The following is a 22,598-nucleotide window of genomic DNA, read 5'->3' on the forward strand; positions in this document are numbered from 1 at the left end:
TGTTCGACGATTATGGAACAATGGAAGCGGCCAGTTCTACTGCAATGTGCACCGCCAAGACAGGCACTCTGGGGGTTTTGCGCACGCTGTGCTGGTTGGATAAATTGAGACTATGGGAGATTGTGATGATCTGGTGTTTTGAATTCAATATTAACATACAAAGAAGCCGTATGTATTTGTTTACCAACTGCTGGCACACGGTGACACATCTGGCCTTTAGCCTTTTTGTATGAGCTGAAATAAGCCTTACAAGCCTATTCACTATTGGCGAGATCAATGACATTTTCCTTCCTTTCCCTTTCATTACATTTTGTGATTAAATACTCCAACAAATAAAGGCCTAATGTATTGAGGAACAAAACATGAGAGCATCGTCATATATATATACGAGGATCACCAAAGTGCCATAGTTGCAATTTTATACAAATAGTATGTGTTACTTTGTGCTGCCTACCGCCTAGAATTAGGCTTGATTAATTTTCTTCGAGGGAAATTCTCATTCGGCGCTGTTGGATTTAATTGTTGTCCGACAGAAAGTGAGCATCCCTTTAACAGCAGCCAAGCGTCCGTTGCCATGGGTACCGCGAGGCAGCGGGGAGAAAGAGACACGAATGACAAGGCTAGATGCTAGCTATCAAAAGTTTACTCGACGAAGAAGTTGCTTTTGTTTACATTGTATAAATGTCACTGTTTAGGGACAATTGTAACTTTCTTGTCTCCCTGCGTGACACCAATTTACTTTAGCTAAAACAACTTGCTCAGCTGCCGAATTGACTAACTAGCTAGGCTACAACTAACTAACGTTACCTTAGCTAGCCTAAGCATTGACATGGCAAGTCTAGGCAAATCCACTGGCAAAACTCCCAAAAAGGAGGCGAGACCTCGGACCCCGCCAGGTATGTAAGAATATAGCTAGCTAACATAGCTGTTATACTATCAGCTAGCTAACTAAACACACACACACACACACACTTAACATTATCCTCCGGACCCCTCCCAATCTTCCTCTCTCTGTTTGTTAACGTTAGTCCATACGTGTGTGTGGGGAGGAGGGGTGAGAAGAATGTAGCAGGCCGGGTAGATAGTCATGAACGAGAATTTGTTCTCAGTCAACTTACCTGGTGAAATCAAATAAAAATAAAAGAGAGGGAGAAAGAAGAGAGATAGGAACAAGACCACCAAGGACACAGTGAAATCTAATTTCCTGTCTTTACTCTGTAAAAGAGACATTCTCGAGGCATAGGTGTGTATTTGTTTACGTGAGGCTCTGTCATTATGTGTGTGTGTTTATCTGTGTGTGTTTATCTGTGTGTGAACGCTGGTGTGTGTGTGTGTGTACATAATGAGGATACAGTCACAAAAGCGAGTGCATGTGGAGCCTCAGTGTCCCCGTTGCCTTCCATTGTGTGCCAAGGACACCCACTATGAAGGATGAGACTCCTGTAGTTTTTTATTTTATCCCTTCTGTGACCTTCCCTCACTCTCCGCAAGGTGCTACCCTCCTCTCAAAACCACACAGAATGTACTGAGCCTCAGAACAGGTGGCAAGGAGAGGAGGGGGGGGTAGAAAAAGATAGAAAAGCAAAAGGTAGAGAAGCAAAAGTTGTGTGGTAGTCATGGTAACCAGGGACAGACTCAAAAGATGAGCGGTGGGTTGTGTGGTGGTCATGGTAACCAGGGACAGACTCAAAAGATGAGCGGTGGGTTGTGTGGTGGTCATGGTAACCAGGGACCGACTCAAAAGATGAGCGGTGGGTTGTGTGGTGGTCATGGTAACCAGGGACAGACTCAAAAGATGAGCGGTGGGTTGTGTGGTGGTCATGGTAACCAGGGACAGACTCTGTTGCAGTTGGAGCACTGAAGATGAACAGAATTGCATAGCTATGTGTGTGTGTGTGTGTGTGTGTGTGTGTGTGTGTGTGTGTGTGTGTGTGTGTGTATGAATATTCTGCTCCACTCTTTCTCTCAAGGTCAGGAGGTCAGTGAGGGATGTAACAATAGCTTTGCTAGCAGCAAATCACGATCTACATTTCAGATGTAGCCTGGTCTATGGGTTAGTGTTTGTAAAGTCAGATGCTTTTGGTTCAGTAGTTCAGATGTAGCCTGGTCTATGGGTTAGTGTTTGTAAAGTCAGATGCTGTTGGTTCAGTAGTTCAGATGTAGCCTGGTCTATGAGTAGGTGTTTGTAAAGTCAGATGCTGTTGGTTCAGTAGTTCAGATGTAGGTCTATGAGTAGGTGTTTGTAAAGTCAGATGCTGTTGGTTCAGTAGTTCAGATGTAGGTCTATGGGTTAGTGTTTGTAAAGTCAGATGCTGTTGGTTCAGTAGTTCAGATGTAGCCTGGTCTATGAGTAGGTGTTTGTAAAGTCAGATGCTGTTGGTTCAGTAGTTCAGATGTAGGTGTTTGTAAAGTCAGATGCTGTTGGTTCAGTAGTTCAGATGTAGGTCTATGAGTAGGTGATTGTTAAGCTTGATGCTGTTGGTTCAGTAGTTGGCTGTGTGTGTCATCCCAGGAAACTTGGTTTTCCCCATGTGAGTGCAAGCCAAAACAAATACACTCAGAAATGGGGAAGCTGGGTTTATTATTCAGAATTTGAACAGGTGCCATGTTGGCCCCATATGCCTGGAATGAAACTGTTGGTTCTCTCCTGTCCTCATCCTGTCCTCTCGTCTCCAGAGAAGAAACGTCTGAAAGTGTCAGAGGATTTCTCCTCCTGTCTGAGTGAAGAGCAGCCTCAGAGCCCCACTCTTAAAGGAGAGGACATCCAGGCCCTGGCCATCAGACCTGAGGACCTGGAGAAGGTGTGTGTGTGCATGTGTAAATAATGTTTGTGTGTGCACATGTGTGTATGTGTGTGTACATAATGTGTGTGTGTGCACATGTGTGTATGTGTGTGTACATAATGTGTGTGTGCACATGTGTGTATGTGTGTGTACATAATGTGTGTGTGCACATGTGTGTATGTGTGTGTACATAATGTTTGTGTGTGCACATATGTGTATGTGTGTGTACATAATGTGTGTGTGCACATGTGTGTATATGTGTGTGTACATAATGTTTGTGTGTGCACATATGTGTATGTGTGTGTACATAATGTGTGTGTGTATGTTTGTGTGTGTGGGTGTTTTTTACATTTTTTTATTTTTTATTTCACCTTTATTTAACCAGGTGGGCAAGTTGAGAACAAGTTCTCATTTACAATTGCGACCTGGCCAAGATAAAGCAAAGCAGTTTGACACATACAACAACACAGAGTTACACGTGGAGTAAAACAAACATACAGTCAATAATAGAGTATAAACAAGTCTATATACGATGTGAGCAAATGAGGTGAGATAAGGGAGGTAAAGGCAAAAAAAAGGCCATGGTGGCAAAGTAAATACAATATAGCAAGTAAAACACTGGAATGGTAGATTTGCAGTGGAAGAATGTGCAAAGTAGAAATAAAAATAATGGGGTGCAAAGGAGCAAAATAAATAAAATAAATACAGTAGGGAAAGAGGTAGTTGTTTGGGCTGTTTGGGTGTGTGTGTACGTAAGGTGTGTGTATGCAAACATAATAGTAAGGGGATGCGTAGTCAGTTGCACAACTGAATGCATTCAACCAAAATGTGTTTTCCTCATTTAACCCTCTGAATCAGAGAGGTGCCGGGGGAGCAGTTCATGGTGGAGATTAGCTGGGCAGATTTATCCACCTTTCCGGCTCGGGGTTTCGAAGTAGCAACTTTATAGTGACTGTCCCAACCCTCTAACTGCTAGGCTACCTGCCATCCTTTTGTGTGTGTGTGTGTGTGTGTGTGTTTGTGTGTACGTCCATAGTTGCGGGTGCCCCAGCCCCCTAAAGAACCCCAGAAACCTGCAGCTGTGACCCGCGTGCTGGTGCGTAAGACCCGCCCACCTGATGACATCGGAAAGGGGGTGAGGGTAGCGGTGGCCCGCCCCCTGGCCCAGGACACCACCACACAGCCACTGGACTACACAGGTGAGCTGGCTACACTGCCCCTTCTGGCCAGAGGTGTGAAGTACAGGTGGGGTGTATCACGGTTGTGGTCACCATTCCTGGTCCTAGAGAGCTACCGGGGGGTGTGGGATTCTCAAGCCCGTGATTAGTTCTATCAGGTGTGTGGGATTCTCAAGCCCGTGATTAGTTCAATCAGGTGTGTGGGATTCTCAAGCCTGTGATTAGTTCTATCAGGTGTGTGGGATTCTCAAGCCCGTGAGTAGTTCAATCAGGTGTATGGGATTCTCAAGCCCGTGATTAGTTCAATCAGGTGTGTGGGATTCTCAAGCCCGTGATTAGTTCAATCAGGTGTGTTTTAGAGCAGGGCTGGTGCAAAAGCCTGCAACACACTATAGCCATTCAGGACCAGGTTTCTGTGACCAGCGGTGTAGACAAACAGGTCACGTAGCTGCTGCTCATGTTGGTATCTGTACTGATGGTGCAAAAGCTATGACAAGAAGACATAGTGGAGTGGTAACGCAGGTGTAATCAGTTGCTCCCGATGCCACTTGGGTACACTGCAGCATCCACCAAGAGGCTCTTGCTGCCAAGGGAATGCCTGACAGCTTGAAAGACCTTTTGGACACTACAGTGAAAATGGTTAACTTTGTTAAAGCAAAGCCCCTGAACTCACGTGTATTTTCTGCATTATGCAATAGTATGACCATGTAACACTTTTACAACATACAAAGGTGCCCTGGTTATCAAGGGGCAAAGTATTGACACTTATTTTTGAATTGAGAGACGAGCTTAAAGTCTTCATTACTGACCATAATTTTCACTTGTCTGATCTGATGAGTTTCTCACACGACTGGCCTATCTGGGTGATGTTTTTCACGTGTCTGACCGCTTTGCATGATGATGAGTTTCTCACACGACTGGCCTGTCTGGGTGATGTTTTTTCTCACCTGAATGATTAGGATTACAGGGACTCTCCGCAACTATGTTCAATGTGCGGGACAAAATTGAGGCTATGATTAAGAAGTTGGAGCTCTTCTCTGTCTGCATTAACAAGGACAACACACAGGACTTTCCATCATTGTGTGATTTTTGTGTGTGCCAAATGTAATACAACGAAGCACCTGAGTGAGTTGGGTGCACAATTACGCAGGTACTTTCCCGAACGGACGACACAAACAACTGGATTCATTATCCCTTTCATGCCCTGCATCCAGTCAATCAATCAATATAATTTATTTATATAGCCCTTCGTACATCAGCTGATATCTCAAAGTGCTGTACAGAAACCCAGCCTAAAACCTCAAACAGCAAGCAATGCAGGTGTAGAAGCACAGTGGCTAGGAAAAACTCCCTAGAAAGGCCAAAACCTAGGAAGAAACCTAGAGAGGAACCAGGCTTTGAGGGGTGGCCAGTCCTCTTCTGGCTGTGCCGGGTGGAGATTATAACAGAACATGGCCAAGATGTTCAAATGTTCATAAATTACCAGCATGGTAAAACTATACTTACCGATATCTGAACAAAAGAGCCTCATCGAAATTGCAACAAGCGGTTCTGTGAAAAGTGAATTGAATCAAAAGCCACTGCCAGATTTCTGGATTGGGCAGCGCTCAGAGTGTCCTGCCTTGGAAAATTGTACTGTTAAGACACTGATGCCCTTTGCAACCACGTACCTATGTGAGAGTGGATTCCCGGCCCTCACTATCATGAAAACTAAATACAGGCCTTAGACTGTGTGTGGGAAATGATTTAAGACTAAGATTTAAGACTCTCCAATACAACATTGCAGAGTTCTGTGCATCCTTCCAAGCACACCCTTCTCATTAACCTGTGGTGAGATACTCACAATTTTCGATTAACAAATAAGGTTTTATATGTAAGATGGTTAAATAAAGAGCAAAATGATTGATTATTATTATATTATTATTTGTGCCCTGGTTCTATAAGAGCTCTTTGTCACTTCCCACGAGCCAGGTTGTGACGAAAACTCAAACACTAATTCTTATGTTTAATAAATGTATTTTATAGTGTGTGTGTGTGGCAGGCTTTACAATGATGGCAAAAAACAACATTTGAGAGTGCGCTGACCCTGGTGCTAGAGGGGGTACAGCTGACCCTGGTGCTAGAGGGGGTACAGCTGACCCTGGTGCTAGAGGGGGTACAGCTGACCCTGGTGCTAGAGGGGGTACAGCTGACCCTGGTGCTAGAGGGGGTACAGCTGACCCTGGTACTAGAGGGGGTACAGCTGGAGGTTGAGTGTTTGAAGGGGTACGGAGCTATGAAACGGTTGGGAACCACTGGTGAAGACAAACAAGGAAAGGGGCTCAGAAACGAATGTCTAAAATCCACTTCACCTTTATATTCATATTCATGTACAGTTCATCTGTTTTGACAGTTCTTTATTCACCTAGACTGGTATCATTCATCCTCGTGCTGTATAGCACTATTGGTGCTGTCCGTTGTTATGTTGTGTGCTCTTCAGTGGAGGCTGCTGAGGGGAGGACGGCTCATAATAATGGCTGGAAGGGAGTCACTAGACTGGTATCAAACATGTAAAAGATGTGGTTGATGCCATTCCATTGACTCCATTCCAGCCATTATTATGAGCCGTCCTCCCCTCAGCAGCCTCCACTGGTGCTCTTCTATGTTGTATATCTACTCTCCTGCCTACATAATGGCCCCCGTGGGATGAATCAAGTATTTAGAATTTTAATAGTGTTTAGTTAATTGAGAGGTGATGTTGTAGTGTGGTTTTGTCAGGACCGGGGGGACCTCGCTTCGATGCCCAAGGGATGGTCCTCCCCCACAGCATTCTGGGTAGTCTGGAGGACTTCAGGACAGAGATGCAGGCCAGGGGAGAGACTGAGGTGAGAGAAGATACCATGTTTGAAAATACCTTCTAAGAAAAATAATGGTTTTGGTTATAAATGCTCTTCAATCAGTGTTACAATGACAATGTTTCTCTCTATCTCTCTTTCTATCTATCTCTCTTTCTATCTATCACTCTTTCTATCTATCTCTCTGATGGGTTCTGACTCTAAACTTAGAATATTGTTAATTATCAGGTATCCTATTGAGATATGGAGTTACCATAGTCTGATTTCTACACCATAAGTTAATGGTTATCTGTAGGAGGAATGTACAGTTTGAAGTTTACATACACCTTAGCCAAATACATTCAAACTCTGTTTTTCACAATTCCTGACATTTTTAAGAATGTGAAATGTCCGAATTATAGTAGAGAGAATGATTTATTTCAGCTTTTATTTCTTTCATCATATTCCCAGTGGGTCAGACGTTTACATACACTCAATTAGTATTTGGTAGCATTGCCTTTAAATTGTTTCACTTGGGTCAAATGTTTCAGGTAGCCTTCCACAAGCTTCCCACAATAAGTTGGGTGAATTCTGGTCTGTTCCTTCTGACAGAGCTGGTGTAACTGAGTCAAGTTTGTAGGCCTCCTTGCTTGCACACGCTTTTTCAGTTCTGCCCACAAATGTTCTATGGGACTGAGGTCAGGGCTTTGTGATGGCCACTCCAATACCTTGACTTTGTTGTCCTTAATGCCATTTTGCCACAACTTTGGAAGTATGCTTGGGGTCATTGTCCATTTGGAAGACCCATTTGCGACCAAGGTTTAACTTCCTGACTGATGTCTTGAGATGTTGCTTCAATATATCCAGATCATTTTCTTTCCTCATGATGCCATCTATTTTGTGAAGTGCACCAGTCCCTCCTGCAGCAAAGCACCCCCACAACATGATGCTGCCACCCCTGTGTTTCACGGTTGGGATGGTGTTCTTCGGCTTGCAAGCCTCCCCCTTTTCCTCCAAACATAACGATGGTCCTTATGGTCAAACAGTTCTATTTTTGTTTCATCAGACCAGAGGACATTTCTCCACAAAGTATGATCTTTGTCCCCATGTGCAGTTGCAAACCGTAGTCTGGCTTTTTTATGGCGGTTTTGGAGAAGTGGCTTCTTCCTTGCTGAGCGGCCTTTCATGTTATGTCGATGTAGGACTCGTTTTACTGTGTATATAGATACTTTTGTACCTGTTTCCTCCAGCATCTTTACCAGGTCCTTTGCTGTTGTTCTGGGATTGATTTGCACTTTTTGCACCAAAGTATGTTCATCTCTAGGAGACAGAACGCGTCTCCTTCCTGAGCAGTATGACGGCTGTGTGGTCCCATGGTGTTTATACTTGCGTACTATTGTTTGTATAGATGAACGTGGAACCTTCAGGCGCTTGGAAATTGCTCACAAGGATGAACCAGACTTGTGGAGGTCTACCATTTTTTTCTGAGGTCTTGGCTGATTTCTTTAGATTTTCCCATGATGTCAGAAGCTTCTAAAGCCATGACATAATTTTCTGGAATTTTCCATGCTGTTTAAAGGCACAGTCAACTTAGTATATGTAACCTTCTGACCCACTGGAATTGTGATACAATGAATTATAAGTGAAATAATCTGTCTGTAAGCAATTGTTGAAAAAATTGCTTGTGTCATCCACAAAGTACAGTGCCTTGCGAAAGTATTCGGCCCCCTTGAACTTTGCGACCTTTTGCCAAACGTGTTAACATTGCCAAAGCAAGTGAGGTAGATAATATATATCGCTTTCTCTCTGTCTCTCTCTCTTTACCATCTCTCTCTGAGATATCGCTCTCTCTCTGTCTCTCTCTCACTCACTCTCTGTCTGTCTCTCTATCTTGCTCTCTCTGTCTCGCTCTCTCTCTGTCTCTCTGTTCTCTCAATTCAATTTAATTCAAGGGGATTTATTGGCATGGGAAACATATGTTAACATTGCTAAAGCAAGTGAAGTAGATAATATACAAAAGTGAAATAAACAATCAAAATGAACAGTAAACATTACACTTACAGAAGTTTCAAAACAATAAAGACACGACAGATGTCATATTATATATATATATATATATGTTTTCTTTCCAAAGCTGTCAATTATATGCATAGTCGAGCATCTTTTTGTGACAAAATAATTGGAGAATCCAGTGGGTTCTGGAAGTCTTTAATAGTTGATTCTAAGATTTGTATTTGATCATGTATATGTTTTTGCTCTTTATTCTTTGTTGTTGAGCTAATAGATAATTCTTTGTGTTTGTTTAGTGTTTTCCAATTTTCCCAGAATTGGTTAGAGTCTATAGATTCTTCAATTACTGTTCCTTCTTTTTCCGTAGTGTATTTCTGTATTGTTTTAGTGATTCACCATAGTGAAGGCGAAGACTCAGGTTTTCCGGGTCTCTATGTTTTTGGTTGGACAGGTTACTCAATTTCTTTCTTAGATTTTTGCATTCTTCATCAAACCATTTGTCATTGTTGTTCATTTTCTTCGGTTTTCTATTTGAGATTTTTAGATTTGATAGGGAAGCTGAGATATATACTGTTAAGATTTTCTACTGCCAAGTTTACACCTTCACTTTTACAGTGGAACGTTTTACCCAGGAAATTGTCTCTATCTTTCCAGCTGGTGAGGAGGGTGCCAGCTCCTCAAAGAGCCGTCTCCCAGGTGTTGAGGGGTGCAGAGAGACCCCCTTCAGTCCCCAGGGGTCAGAGAGACGTCCAGAGCCACGCCCTGCAGCACTGGCACACACACATGACCCAGAGACGACACCAGCAGGACCTTATCTCCAGTAGGTCTACCAGAACTACAACTACCACATAAAGGACTACAACTACCATCAACTTCCATTCCCTCTCTCCCTCTTTCTCTCTCTTCTCTATCTCTCTCTCTCTCTCTCCTCTCTTCTCTCTCTCTCCTCTCTCTTCTCTCTTCTCTCTCTCTCTCTTCTCTCCCTCTCTCGCTCTTCTCTCTCTCTTCTCTCCCTCTCTCTTCTCTCTCTCTCTCTTCTCTTTCTCTTCTCTCTCTCTTCTCTCTCTCGCTCTCTCTCTCTCTTCTCTCTCTCTCTCTCTCTCTCTCTTCTCTCTCTCTCTCTAGACCTGCTCCAGAAGCCAGTAGAGAGGCTGTTGATGAACCAGTCCAACCGTTTCAGAGAGACTCAGGAGCAGAGAGAACTGATCACCCGAGGCCTGCCAGCCATACACTCTGGACAGGTAGGAGTCACCTCGAGGGGGGTGTCTATTGCTACTCTAGCCAATTAGAACTAGCCTGTGTGTGTGTTGCCAGGGTTACCGTGTAGGCAGTGAGTTCTGGAGCCTCCCTCAGAGGTTTGGTGATGAGCTGAGTGGTATCTCAGCCACCCTGACCCAGACACAGAGAGGACAGCAGGAACCTGTCACACACATCGCACAGCCACACAGCATCCGCATGGAGTCAGGTAAACACACACGCACGCACGCACACACACACACACACACACACATATGAATGAATGCACTCATGCACACCCACACGAATGAACACAAACCAAAAACAGACACACACACACACACATATGAATGAACACACACACAGAGACAGTTTCTAAAATGAAGAACCCCTCATTGTGTGCTGTAGGTAATGTTCTCCCAGAGACATGTGGTTCAGCTTGCAGGACCTGGGACCAGAGTCTCTACCTGCAGCACCGACGACATGAGCTCAGAGATGTTCTCAAAGACCTGGACTTCAACCAGCCTGTAAGAACACACACACACAACACAACACACACACACACACACGCACGGCACGGCGCCACACGACACACAGACGCACAGAATTACACGTTTGTCCACAGGGGGATAAACAGATCTTTGTACGGTTAAGTTGAGTCATTCTGAATGGTTAAGGTAAGGATTAAGGTTTGCCTGGGGACATGGGCACACACACACATCTACCACGGAACCTTGACATCACTACGCTACGACAACTCTAAAACATTAAATACACTCTACCTCACTCCACAATACTGTCTACGACTCCACAATACTGTCTACCTCACTCCACAATACTGTCTACCTCACTCCACAATACTGTCTACCTCACTCCACAATACTCTATACCTCACTCCACAATACTGTCTACCTCACTCCACAATACTGTCTACCTCACTCCACAATACTGTCTTGTCCACAATACTGGGGATCACTCCACAATACTTTACCTCACTCCACAATACTTGAGTCATTCTCCACAATACTGTTACCTCAGGTCCACAATTAAGGTTTGCCTCACTCCACAATACTGTCACCTCACTCCACAATACTCTATACCTCACTCCACAACACTAGAAGCACAACATTTGACACTCGCATTAACATCTGCTAAAAACATTAAATAATTCTACCTCATTCCATTTACTGTCTACCTCACTCCACAATACTGTCTACCTCACTCCACAATACTGTCTACCTCACTCCACAATACTGTCTACCTCACTCCACAATACTGTCTACCTCACTCCACAATACTCTATACCTCACTCCACAATACTGTCTACCTCACTCCACAATACTGTCTACCTCACTCCACAATACTGTCTACCTCACTCCACAATACTGTCTACCTCACTCCACAATACTGTCTACCTCACTCCACAATACTGTCTACCTCACTCCACAATACTGTCTACCTACACTCACTCCACAATACTGTCTACCTCACTCCACAATACTGTCTACCTCACTCCACAATACTGTATACCTCACTCCACAATACTTTCTACCTCACTCCACAATACTCTATACCTCACTCCACAATACTGTATACCTCACTCCACAATACTGTCTACCTCACTCCACAATACTGTCTACCTCACTCCACAATACTGTCTACCTCACTCCACAATACTGTCTACCTCACTCCACAATACTGTCTACCTCACTCCACAATACTGTCTACCTCACTCCACAATACTCTATACCTCACTCCACAATACTGTCTATCTCACTCCACAATACTGTCTACCTCACTCCACAATACTGTCTACCTCACTCCACAATACTCCTGCTAGCTGAATAAGTTTTGCCTCACTATAAATATAGTGTTAACCTATTTCCACTTCAAAGACCTTCCAACACCTACACACCACTAAATAGCATACTCTAACCACTCCACCTCCTCCACAAACCCCCATCCGTCCCTGTTCCCTCCCCGCTCAGGGTGAGCTGCCCTAACTCTTGACGTTCTGAATAAGTTTAATGACAGTGTGCCAGTTAACAGAGAGAGAGGCACACTGTGTGTCTGATGTGGATGTCCTGTACACTCCTGATCCATTCAGAAGATGACACACACACACACACACACACACAACTTGTACGGTTAATGAAGCGTGTGCCAGTGCCTGGCCGGACATAGAGTGCCGGTGTTCAGGTATGGTGGATTGGAACCCCAACGTAACAATAACCCTATCACTGAGACAGTCCTGTTCTACAACATAACAATAACCCTGTCACTGAGACAGTCCTGTTCTATAACATAACAATAACCCTGTCACTGAGACAGTCCTGTTCTACAACATAACAATAACCCTGTCACTGAGACAGTCCTGTTCTACAACATAACAATAACCCTGTCACTGAGACAGTCCTGTTCTACAACATAACAATAACCCTGTCACTGAGACAGTCCTGTTCTACAACATAACAACAACCCTGTCACTGAGACAGTCCTGTTCTACAACATAACAATAACCCTATCACTGAGACAGTCCTGTTCTACAACATAACAATAACCCTGTCACTGAGACAGTCCTGTTCTATAACATAACAATAACCCTGTCACTGAGACAGTCCTGTTCTACAACATAACAATAACCCTGTCACTGAGACAGTCCTGTTCTACTGTTCTACAACATAACAATAACCCTGTCACTGAGACAGTCCTGTTCTACAACATAACAATAACCCTGTCACTGAGACAGTCCTGTTCTACAACATAACAATAACCCTATCACTGAGACAGTCCTGTTCTACAACATAACAATAACCCTGTCACTGAGACAGTCCTGTTCTACTGTTCTACAACATAACAATAACCCTGTCACTGAGACAGTCCTGTTCTACAACGTAACAATAACCCTATCACTGAGACAGTCCTGTTCTACTGTTCTACAACATAACAATAACCCTGTCACTGAGACAGTCCTGTTCTATAACATAACAATAACCCTGTCACTGAGACAGTCCTGTTCTACAACATAACAATAACCCTGTCACTGAGACAGTCCTGTTCTACAACATAACAATAACCCTATCACTGAGACACTCCTGTTCTATAACATAACAATAACCCTGTCACTGAGACAGTCCTGTTCTACAACATAACAATAACCCTGTCACTGAGACAGTCCTGTTCTATAACATAACAATAACCCTGTCACTGAGACAGTCCTGTTCTACAACGTAACAATAACCCTGTCACTGAGACAGTCCTGTTCTACAACATAACAATAACCCTGTCACTGAGACAGTCCTGTTCTACAACATAACAATAACCCTATCACTGAGACAGTCCTGTTCTACAACATAACAATAACCCTATCACTGAGACAGTCCTGTTCTACAACATAACAATAACCCTGTCACTGAGACAGTCCTGTTCTACTGTTCTACAACGTAACAATAACCCTGTCACTGAGAGAGTCCTGTTCTACAACATAACAATAACCCTGTCACTGAGACAGTCCTGTTCTACTGTTCTACAACGTAACAATAACCCTGTCACTGAGAGAGTCCTGTTCTACAACATAACAATAACCCTGTCACTGAGACAGTCCTGTTCTACAACATAACAATAACCCTGTCACTGAGACAGTCCTGTTCTACTGTTCTACAACATAACAATAACCCTGTCACTGAGACAGTCCTGTTCAATAACAATAACCCTGTCACTGAGAGAGTCCTGTTCTACAACATAACAATAACCCTGTCACTGAGACAGTCCTGTTCTACAACATAACAATAACCCTATCACTGAGACAGTCCTGTTCTACAACATAACAATAACCCTGTCACTGAGACAGTCCTGTTCTACAACGTAACAATAACCCTATCACTGAGAGAGACCTGGCAGACACACACACACTGGTCCAGAAACACACACTGGTCCAGAAACAGTCACTGTTCTACAACATAACAATAACCCTGTCACTGAGCTTTGCCTCTCCTCACCCTCTGTGCATACTAATTGTCAATTAGACCTGATTAGCAGCATAAGTAACACACTTATTATGGGGGAGTTCATTCACACACACACACACACACACACACACACACACACACACACACACACACACTCATTCTCATTGAGACAGTCCTGTTCTACTGTTCTACAACATAACAACACTACAACACAATAACCCTGTCACACACACACACACAACACACACATAACACTGTTCTCACACACAGTCCTGTTCTGTTCATTCAACATAACAATAACCCTGTCACTGAGACAGTCCTGTTCTACAACATAACAATAACCCTGTCACTGAGACAGTCCTGTTCTACAACATAACAATAACCCTGTCACTGAGACAGTCCTGTTCTACAACATAACAATAACCCTGTCACTGAGACAGTCCTGTTCTACAACATAACAATAACCCTATCACTGAGACAGTCCTGTTCTACAACATAACAATAACCCTATCACTGAGAGAGACCTGGGGCACCGTCAGACACACACACTGGTCCAGAAACACACACTGGTCCAGAAACACACACTAGCACACGTAACACACATACATACAACAGACACCGACAGCTTTGCCTCTCCTCACCCTCTGTGCATACTAATTGTCAATTAGACCTGATTAGCAGCTTAAGTAACAGGCACTTATTATGGGGAGTTCATTCACACACACACACACACACACACACACACACACACACACACTCATTAATAATGAGAATGGTGTAAGGCAGTGTTGTAATGAACCTGTATATTCTGGTCGGGTGGTGGTGTGTGTTTGGGTTCATTGACGTGTGTGGATGTCAGTGTGGTCTGACTGGGAGTTTGATGTGTCCAGAGAAACAGACAAAGACAGAATGTGCTGTCAGATAGATGATCGAGAGACAGAGAGCGAGAGACAGAGAGAGAGAGACAGAGAGAGCGAGAGACAGAGAGAGAGAGAGAACAGATTGAGAGAGAGAGAGAGAGAGATGAGAACAGATTGAGAGAGAGAGAGAGAGAGAGAGCTGAGAACAGATTGAGAGAGAGAGAGAGAGCTGAGAACAGATTGAGAGAGAAATGGTCAGAAAGAAACAGAGACTACATATTGAGATGAAGACAGTGGGTAGAAACAGAGACTACATATTGAGATGAAGACAGCAGGTAGAAACAGAGACTACATATTGAGATGAAGACAGCAGGTAGAAACAGAGACTACATGATGAGATGAAGACAGTGGGTAGAAACAGAGACTACATGATGAGATGAAGACAGCAGGTAGAAACAGAGACTACATGATGAGATGAAGACAGTGGGTAGAAACAGAGACTACATGATGAGATGAAGACAGTGGGTAGAAACAGAGACTACATATTGAGATGAAGACAGTGGGTAGAAACAGAGACTACATATTGAGATGAAGACAGTGGGTAGAAACAGAGACTACATATTGAGATGAAGACAGTGGGTAGAAACAGAGACTACATATTGAGATGAAGACAGTGGGTAGAAACAGAGACTACATATTGAGATGAAGACAGCAGGTAGAAACAGAGACTACATATTGAGATGAAGACAGTGGGTAGAAACAGAGACTACATATTGAGATGAAGACAGCAGGTAGAAACAGAGACTACATATTGAGATGAAGACAGTGGGTAGAAACAGAGACTACATGATAGATGAAGACTGTTCAGGTAGAAACAGAGACTACATATTGAGATGAAGACAGTGGGTAGAAACAGAGACTACATGATTAGATGAAGACTGCAGGTAGAAACAGAGACTACATATTGAGATGAAGACACTGGGTAGAAACAGAGACTACATATTGAGATGAAGACAGTGGGTAGAAACAGAGACTACATGATTGAGATGAAGACAGTGGGTAGAAACAGAGACTACATATTGAGATGAAGACAGGGGTAGAAACAGAGACTACATATTGAGATGAAGACATTGGGTAGAAACAGAGACTACATATTGAGATGAAGACAGTGGGTAGAAACAGAGACTACATGATGAGATGAAGACAGTGGGTAGAAACAGAGACTACATATTGAGATGAAGACAGCAGGTAGAAACAGAGACTACATATTGAGATGAAGACAGTGGGTAGAAACAGAGACTACATGATGAGATGAAGACAGTGGGTAGAAACAGAGACACATATTGAGATGAAGACAGTGGGTAGAAACAGAGACTACATGATGAGATGAAGACAGTGGGTAGAAACAGAGACTACATATTGAGATGAAGACAGCAGGTAGAAACAGAGACTACATATTGAGATGAAGACAGTGGGTAGAAACAGAGACTACATGATGAGATGAAGACAGTGGGTAGAAACAGAGACACCATATTGAGATGAAGACAGCAGGTAGAAACAGAGACTACATATTGAGATGAAGACAGCGGGTAGAAACAGAGACTTCATATTGAGATGAAGACAGTGGGTAGAAACAGAGACTACATATTGAGATGAAGACAGTGGGTAGAAACAGAGACTACATATTGAGATGAAGACAGTGGGTAGAAACAGAGACACCATATTGAGATGAAGACAGTGGGTAGAAACAGAGACTACATGATGAGATGAAGACAGTGGGTAGAAACAGAGACTACATGATGAGATGAAGACAGTGGGTAGAAACAGAGACTACATATTGAGATGAAGACAGGGGGTAGAAACAGAGACTACATGATGAGATGAAGACAAAAGGTAGAAACAGAGACTACATATTGAGATGAAGACAGTGGGTAGAAACAGAGACTACATGATGAGATGAAGACAAAAGGTAGAAACAGAGACTATTATGTTGTTACCTGTCACCCTGTCACCCTGATACTCTGTTCCTGTTATGTTGTTACCTGTCACCCTGATACCCTGATACCCTGATACTCTGTTCCTGTTCAGCCATATTTCAGTGAACAGTTACTGTCTGGTTTGTTCCCTTGTTATAGCATGCATCCCAAATGGTACCCTATTCCCTACACAGTGCACTACTGTTGGCCAGAGCCACAGGACCCTATTCCCTACATAGTGCACTACTATTGGCCAGAGCCACAGGACCCTATTCCCTACATAGTGCACTACTATTGGCCATAGCCACAGGACACTATTCCCTACATAGTGCACTACTATTGGCCAGAGCCACAGGACCCTATTCCCTACATAGTGCACTACTATTGGCCAGAGCCACAGGACCCTATTCCCTACATAGTGCACTACTATTGGCCAGAGCCACAGGACCCTATTCCCTACATAGTGCACTACTATTGGCCAGAGCCACAGGACCCTATTCCCTACATAGTGCACTACTATTGGCCAGAGCCACAGGACCCTATTCCCTACATAGTGCACTACTATTGGCCAGAGCCACAGGACCCTATTCCCTACATAGTGCACTACTATTGGCCAGAGCCACAGGACCCTATTCCCTACATAGTGCACTACTATTGGCCAGAGCCACAGGACCCTATTCCCTACATAGTGCACTACTATTGGCCAGAGCCACAGGACCCTATTCCCTACATAGTGCACTACTATTGGCCAGAGCCACAGGACCCTATTCCCTACATAGTGCACTACTATTGGCCAGAGCCACAGGACCCTATTCCCTACATAGTGCACTACTATTGGCCAGAGCCACAGGACCCTATTCCCTACATAGTGCACTACTATTGGCCAGAGCCACAGGACCCTATTCTCTCTCTCTCCCTCTCCCAGTCTCTCACTATACTGTCTTCTTCCCCCCTCTCTAGGAGATAGATGGCTTGGAGGTGATTGGCTCAGGCCAGCCCTTCACCTCTGTCACTGTGAAGCAGAGCCCCCTATTGGAGGAGGAGGAGAGGGAGGAGCTTAGGGAGGTGGAGCAGAAGGAAAACCAGTAAGAAATACCCCCCCCCAATCCTAATTCACTAACAAACAGTTTATCTAGTGGCTCATTAATTCTGATGATATCCTCATGTTGGTTCCATTGTAGCGTTGCCAATAGTGACCGTGTGTATTGATTCTGATGATATCCTCATGTTGGTCCATTGTAGCGTTGCCGATAGTGACCGTGTGTATTGATGACCATGTGTATTGATTCTGATGATATCCTCATGTTGGTCCATTGTAGTGTATTGATTCTTGATATCCGATAGTGACCGATGTGTATTGATTCTGATGATATCCTCATGTTGGTTCCATTGTAGCGTTGCCGATAGTGACCGTGTGTATTGATTCTGATGATATCCTCATGTTGGTCCATTGTAGCGTTGCCGATAGTGACCGTGTGTATTGATTCTGATGATATCCTCATGTTGGTTCCATTGTAGCGTTGCCGATAGTGACCGTGTGTATTGATTCTGATGATATCCTCATGTTGGTCCATTGTAGCGTTGCCGATAGTGACCGTGTGTATTGATTCTGATGATATCCTCATGTTGGTTCCATTGTAGCGTTGCCGATAGTGACCGTGTGTATTGATTCTGATGATATCCTCATGTTGGTCCATTGTAGCGTTGCCGATAGTGACCGTGTGTATTGATTCTGGGGGCGGCAGGTAGCATAGTGGTTGGAGCGTTGGGCCAATAACCGAAAAGCTCCTGGATCAAATCCCAGAGCTGACAAGGTAAAAATCATTCTGCCCCTGAACAAGGCAGTTAACCCGCTGTTCCTCTGTAGGCCGTCATTGTAAATAAGAATTTGTTCTTAACTGACTTGCCCAGTTAAATAAAGGTTCAATAAAATAAAGTAAGTACAAAATATTCTCATGTTGGTCCATTGGCCGATAGTGACTGAGTGTACATCCCAAATGGAATGCCCTATATAGTCCTAGTGCACTACTTTCGACCAGAGCCTTATGGTACAGAGGGCACCTAATTCACTCTGTAGGGCCCATAGGGGCCTCTGTTAAAAAGTAATAGGATGGCATTTGAGACATGACCTGTCCCCCTGTCTGTTCCCAGTGACCCCCTGTCGCAGTTTGATGATGTCATGCTGGACGCGGTGCTGGTACCTGCCCTGAGGTTCTGTGGGCAGCCCGCCCGCTGGACAGGCAACTCCACCTCTCACAAGGTACACACACACACACACTGTTAAACTGTGGAGCCACCACGTATAGACAGTAGAATAATACAACTCTTGTTCATATGGTCTGTTGTTTGGTGAGTCGAGGAGAAATGATACAACACCAAAAAAACCTGCATATTATCTCTCCCTCCTTCCTCTCAATCTCCTTCTTCATCCTCCTCTAAAACCTCCTTTCTCTCTCCCTCCTCCCTCCCAATCTCCTTCTTCATCCTCCTCTCAAATCCTCATGTCTCCCTTCCTGATTCCCTCCTCAATCTCCCTTTATCCTCTAAAAGTGACCGTCTTATCCTGATTCTGAAACCTCCTTGTTCTCTCCCTCCCTCCCAATCGCCTTCTTCATCCTCCTCTAAAACCTCTTCTCTCTCTCCCTCCTTCCTCTCAATCTCCTTCTTCATCCTTCATGTCGTTCCCATAGCAACGATTAAAACATTCCCTAACCAGAAACCGTGGATTGATGGCAGCATTCGTGTGAAACTGAAGGCACGAACCACTGCTTTTAATCAGGGCAAGGTGTCTGGTAACATGACTGAATACAAACAGTGCAGCTATTCCCTCCGCAAGGCTATCAAACAAGCTGAGCGCCAGTACAGAGACAAAGTAGAATCTCATTTGGCTCAGACACAAGAGGTATGTGGCAGGGTCTACAGTCAATCACGGACTACAGGAAGAAACCCAGCCCAGTTCGGACCAGGATGTCTTGCTCCCAGGCAGACTAAATTTTTTGCCCGCTTTGAGGACAATTCAGTGCCACTGACACGGCCTGTTGGAAACATGCGGTCTCTCCTTCACTGCAGCCGATAGTGAGTAAGACATTTAAACGTGTTAACCCTCGCAAGGCTGCAGGCCCAGACGGCATCCCCAGCCGCGCCCTCAGAGCATGCGATAGTGACCAGCTGGCCGGTGTGTTTCGGACATATTCAATCAATGTTATACCAGTCTGCTGTTCCCACATGCTTCAAGAGGGCCACCATTGTTCCTGTTCCCAAGAAAGCTAAGGTAACTGAGCTAAACGACTACCGCCCGTAGCACTGACATCCGTCATCATGAAGTGCTTTGAGAGACTAGTCAAGGACCATATCACCTCCACCCTACCTGACACCCTTGACCCACTGTTTTCTTACCGCCCAAATAGGTCCACAGACGATGCAATCTCAACCACACTGCACACTGCCCAGTTAACCCATCTGGACAAGAAAATACCTATGTGAGAATGCTGTTCATCGTTGGTCCATTCAACACCATAGTACCCTCCAAGCTGTACATCCCAAATGAGACCCTGGCCCTACCCCGCCCTGTGCAACTGGGTACTGGACTTCCTGACGGGCCGCCCCAGGTGGTGAGGGTAGGCACCAACATCTCCTCCCCGCTGATCCTCAACACTGGGGCCCCAAAAGTAATAGGTGGCATTTGAGCCCTCTCCTGTACTCCCTGTTCCCAGACTGCGTGGCCATGCACGCCTCCAACTCAATCATCAAGTTTGGACGACACAACAGTGGTAGGCTTGATTACCAACAACGACGAGACGGTTCAGGGAGGAGGTGAGGGCCCTCGGAGTGTGGTGTCAGGAAAATAACCCTCACACTCAACGTCAACAAAACTAAGGAGATGATTGTGGACTTCAGGAAACAGCAGAGGGAACACCCTCCCATGTTCATCGATGGAACAGTAGTGGAGAGGGTAGCAAGTTTTAAGTTCCTCGGCATACACATCACAGACAAACTGAATTGGTCACTCACACAGACCATCCTCGCAATCTCCTTCTTCAACCTCAGGAGGCTGAAAAATTCGGCTTGTCACCAAAAGCACTCACAAACTTCTACAGATGCACTCTCAAGCATCCTGGCGGGCTGTATCACCGCCTGGTATGGCAACTCACCTTCTTCAACCTAAGGCCTCCAGAAAGGTCTGCACAACGCATCACCGGGGGCAAACTACCTGCCCTCCAGAACACCTACACCACCCGATGCTACAGGAAGGCCATAAAGATCATCAAGGACACCAACCACCCGAGCCACTGCCTGTTCTCCCCGCTGCCATCCCAATAGGTCCTTCAGGTGCATCCTGGGACCGAGAGACTAAAACAGCTTCTATCTCAAGGCCATCAGACTGTTAAACAGCCACCACTAAAAGTGGCTACTGCCAACACACTGTCAATGACACTCCTCTCCCAGCCACTTTAATCATGGGAATTGATGGGAAATGATGTAAATATATCACTAGCCACTTTAAACAATGCTACCTTATATAATGTTACTTAAAACCCTACATTGTTCATCTCATATGCATACGTTGATACTGTACTCTATATCATCATCCATCCTTATCTAAAACATGTATCACTAGCCACTTTAACTATGCCACTTGGTTTACATACTTATCTCATATGTATATACTGTACTCGATATCATCTACTGTATCTTGCCTATGCTGCTCTGTACCATCACTCATTCATATATCCTTATGTACATATTCTTTATCCCCTTACACTGTGTATGACAGTCCTTTTTTGGAATTGTTAGTTAGATTCTTGCTCGTTATTACTGCATTGTCGGAACTAGAAGCACAAGCATTTCGCTACACTCGCATTAACATCTGCTAACCATGTGTATGTGACAAATAAAATTTGATTTGATTTGATTTGATTTCAAACCTCTTCTCTCTCTCCTCCCTCTCCTTCTTCTCTCTCTCCTCCCCCTCTCTCAATCTCCTTCTTCATCCTCCTCTAAAACCTCCTCTCTCTCTCTCTCTCTCCCTCCTCCTCCCTAAAATCTCCTTCTTCTCCTCCTCTCAATCCTCTCCATCCTCCTCTCAAACCTCTTCTCTCTCCCTCTCTCCCTCCTCTTGCCAATCTCCTTCTTCATCCTCCTCTCAAACCTCCTCTCTCTCTCCCTCCTCCCTCCCAATCTCCTTCTTCATCCTCCTCTCAACCCTCCTCTCTCTCTCTCTCTCTCTCTCCCTCCTCCCTCCCAATCTCCTTCTTCATCCTCCTCTCAAACCTCTTCTCTCTCTCTCCCTCCTCCCTCCCAATCTCCTTCTTCATCCTCCTCTAAAACCTCTTCTCTCTTCCTCTCTCCCTCCCCCCTGTCTCCCTCCCTATCTCCCTCTCCCCCTCTCTCACTCTCTCTCCTCTTAGGGGGAGGTGGGTATCAGCGCCAGGGTAACGTTTGAGGCCCTGTCAGGAGAGAGAGCTCGTTCAGACATGGAGGTGCAGAACGAGGGCAGTACAGCAGTCTACTACAGCTGGCAGCGCCTGGCTGTACCACATAGCTTCCCTGACGCCAGGACACATACACACACACAGCACTTCTACTTCAACACCTCCACAGGTACACACACAAACACACACATAGCACTTCTACTTCACCTCCACAGGTACACACACACACACACACACACACACTGCACATGTACGCGCAGACACACCATGTACGTACACACACGCTGTGTTTTTGTTCAGCTGGCAGCATTTACGTCAATGCATGTCATAATTACAACCTGC

At 44.6% G+C, this 22,598-nt stretch overlaps 1 protein-coding gene across 1 annotated transcript in view; it reads left to right on the top strand.

Moving 5' to 3' along the window:
* Positions 1-33: 33 nt before the first annotated feature.
* LOC112241053 (mycbp associated protein) overlaps positions 34-22,598 on the top strand; it is a 45,991-nt gene continuing 23,426 nt past the window's right edge. Inside the window, exons 1-11 of the mRNA XM_042317454.1 lie at positions 34-896; positions 2,677-2,801; positions 3,820-3,982; positions 6,719-6,825; positions 9,439-9,604; positions 9,910-10,025; positions 10,099-10,249; positions 10,429-10,547; positions 17,785-17,909; positions 18,976-19,084; positions 22,233-22,425. Coding sequence (XP_042173388.1) covers positions 830-896; positions 2,677-2,801; positions 3,820-3,982; positions 6,719-6,825; positions 9,439-9,604; positions 9,910-10,025; positions 10,099-10,249; positions 10,429-10,547; positions 17,785-17,909; positions 18,976-19,084; positions 22,233-22,425 — 1,441 coding nt within the window. The 5' untranslated portion in view covers positions 34-829. The remainder of the gene's footprint in view (positions 897-2,676; positions 2,802-3,819; positions 3,983-6,718; positions 6,826-9,438; positions 9,605-9,909; positions 10,026-10,098; positions 10,250-10,428; positions 10,548-17,784; positions 17,910-18,975; positions 19,085-22,232; positions 22,426-22,598) is intronic.

This window comes from Oncorhynchus tshawytscha, unplaced genomic scaffold, assembly GCF_018296145.1.
Source record: "Oncorhynchus tshawytscha isolate Ot180627B unplaced genomic scaffold, Otsh_v2.0 Un_scaffold_5493_pilon_pilon, whole genome shotgun sequence".
Taxonomy (NCBI): domain Eukaryota; kingdom Metazoa; phylum Chordata; class Actinopteri; order Salmoniformes; family Salmonidae; genus Oncorhynchus; species Oncorhynchus tshawytscha.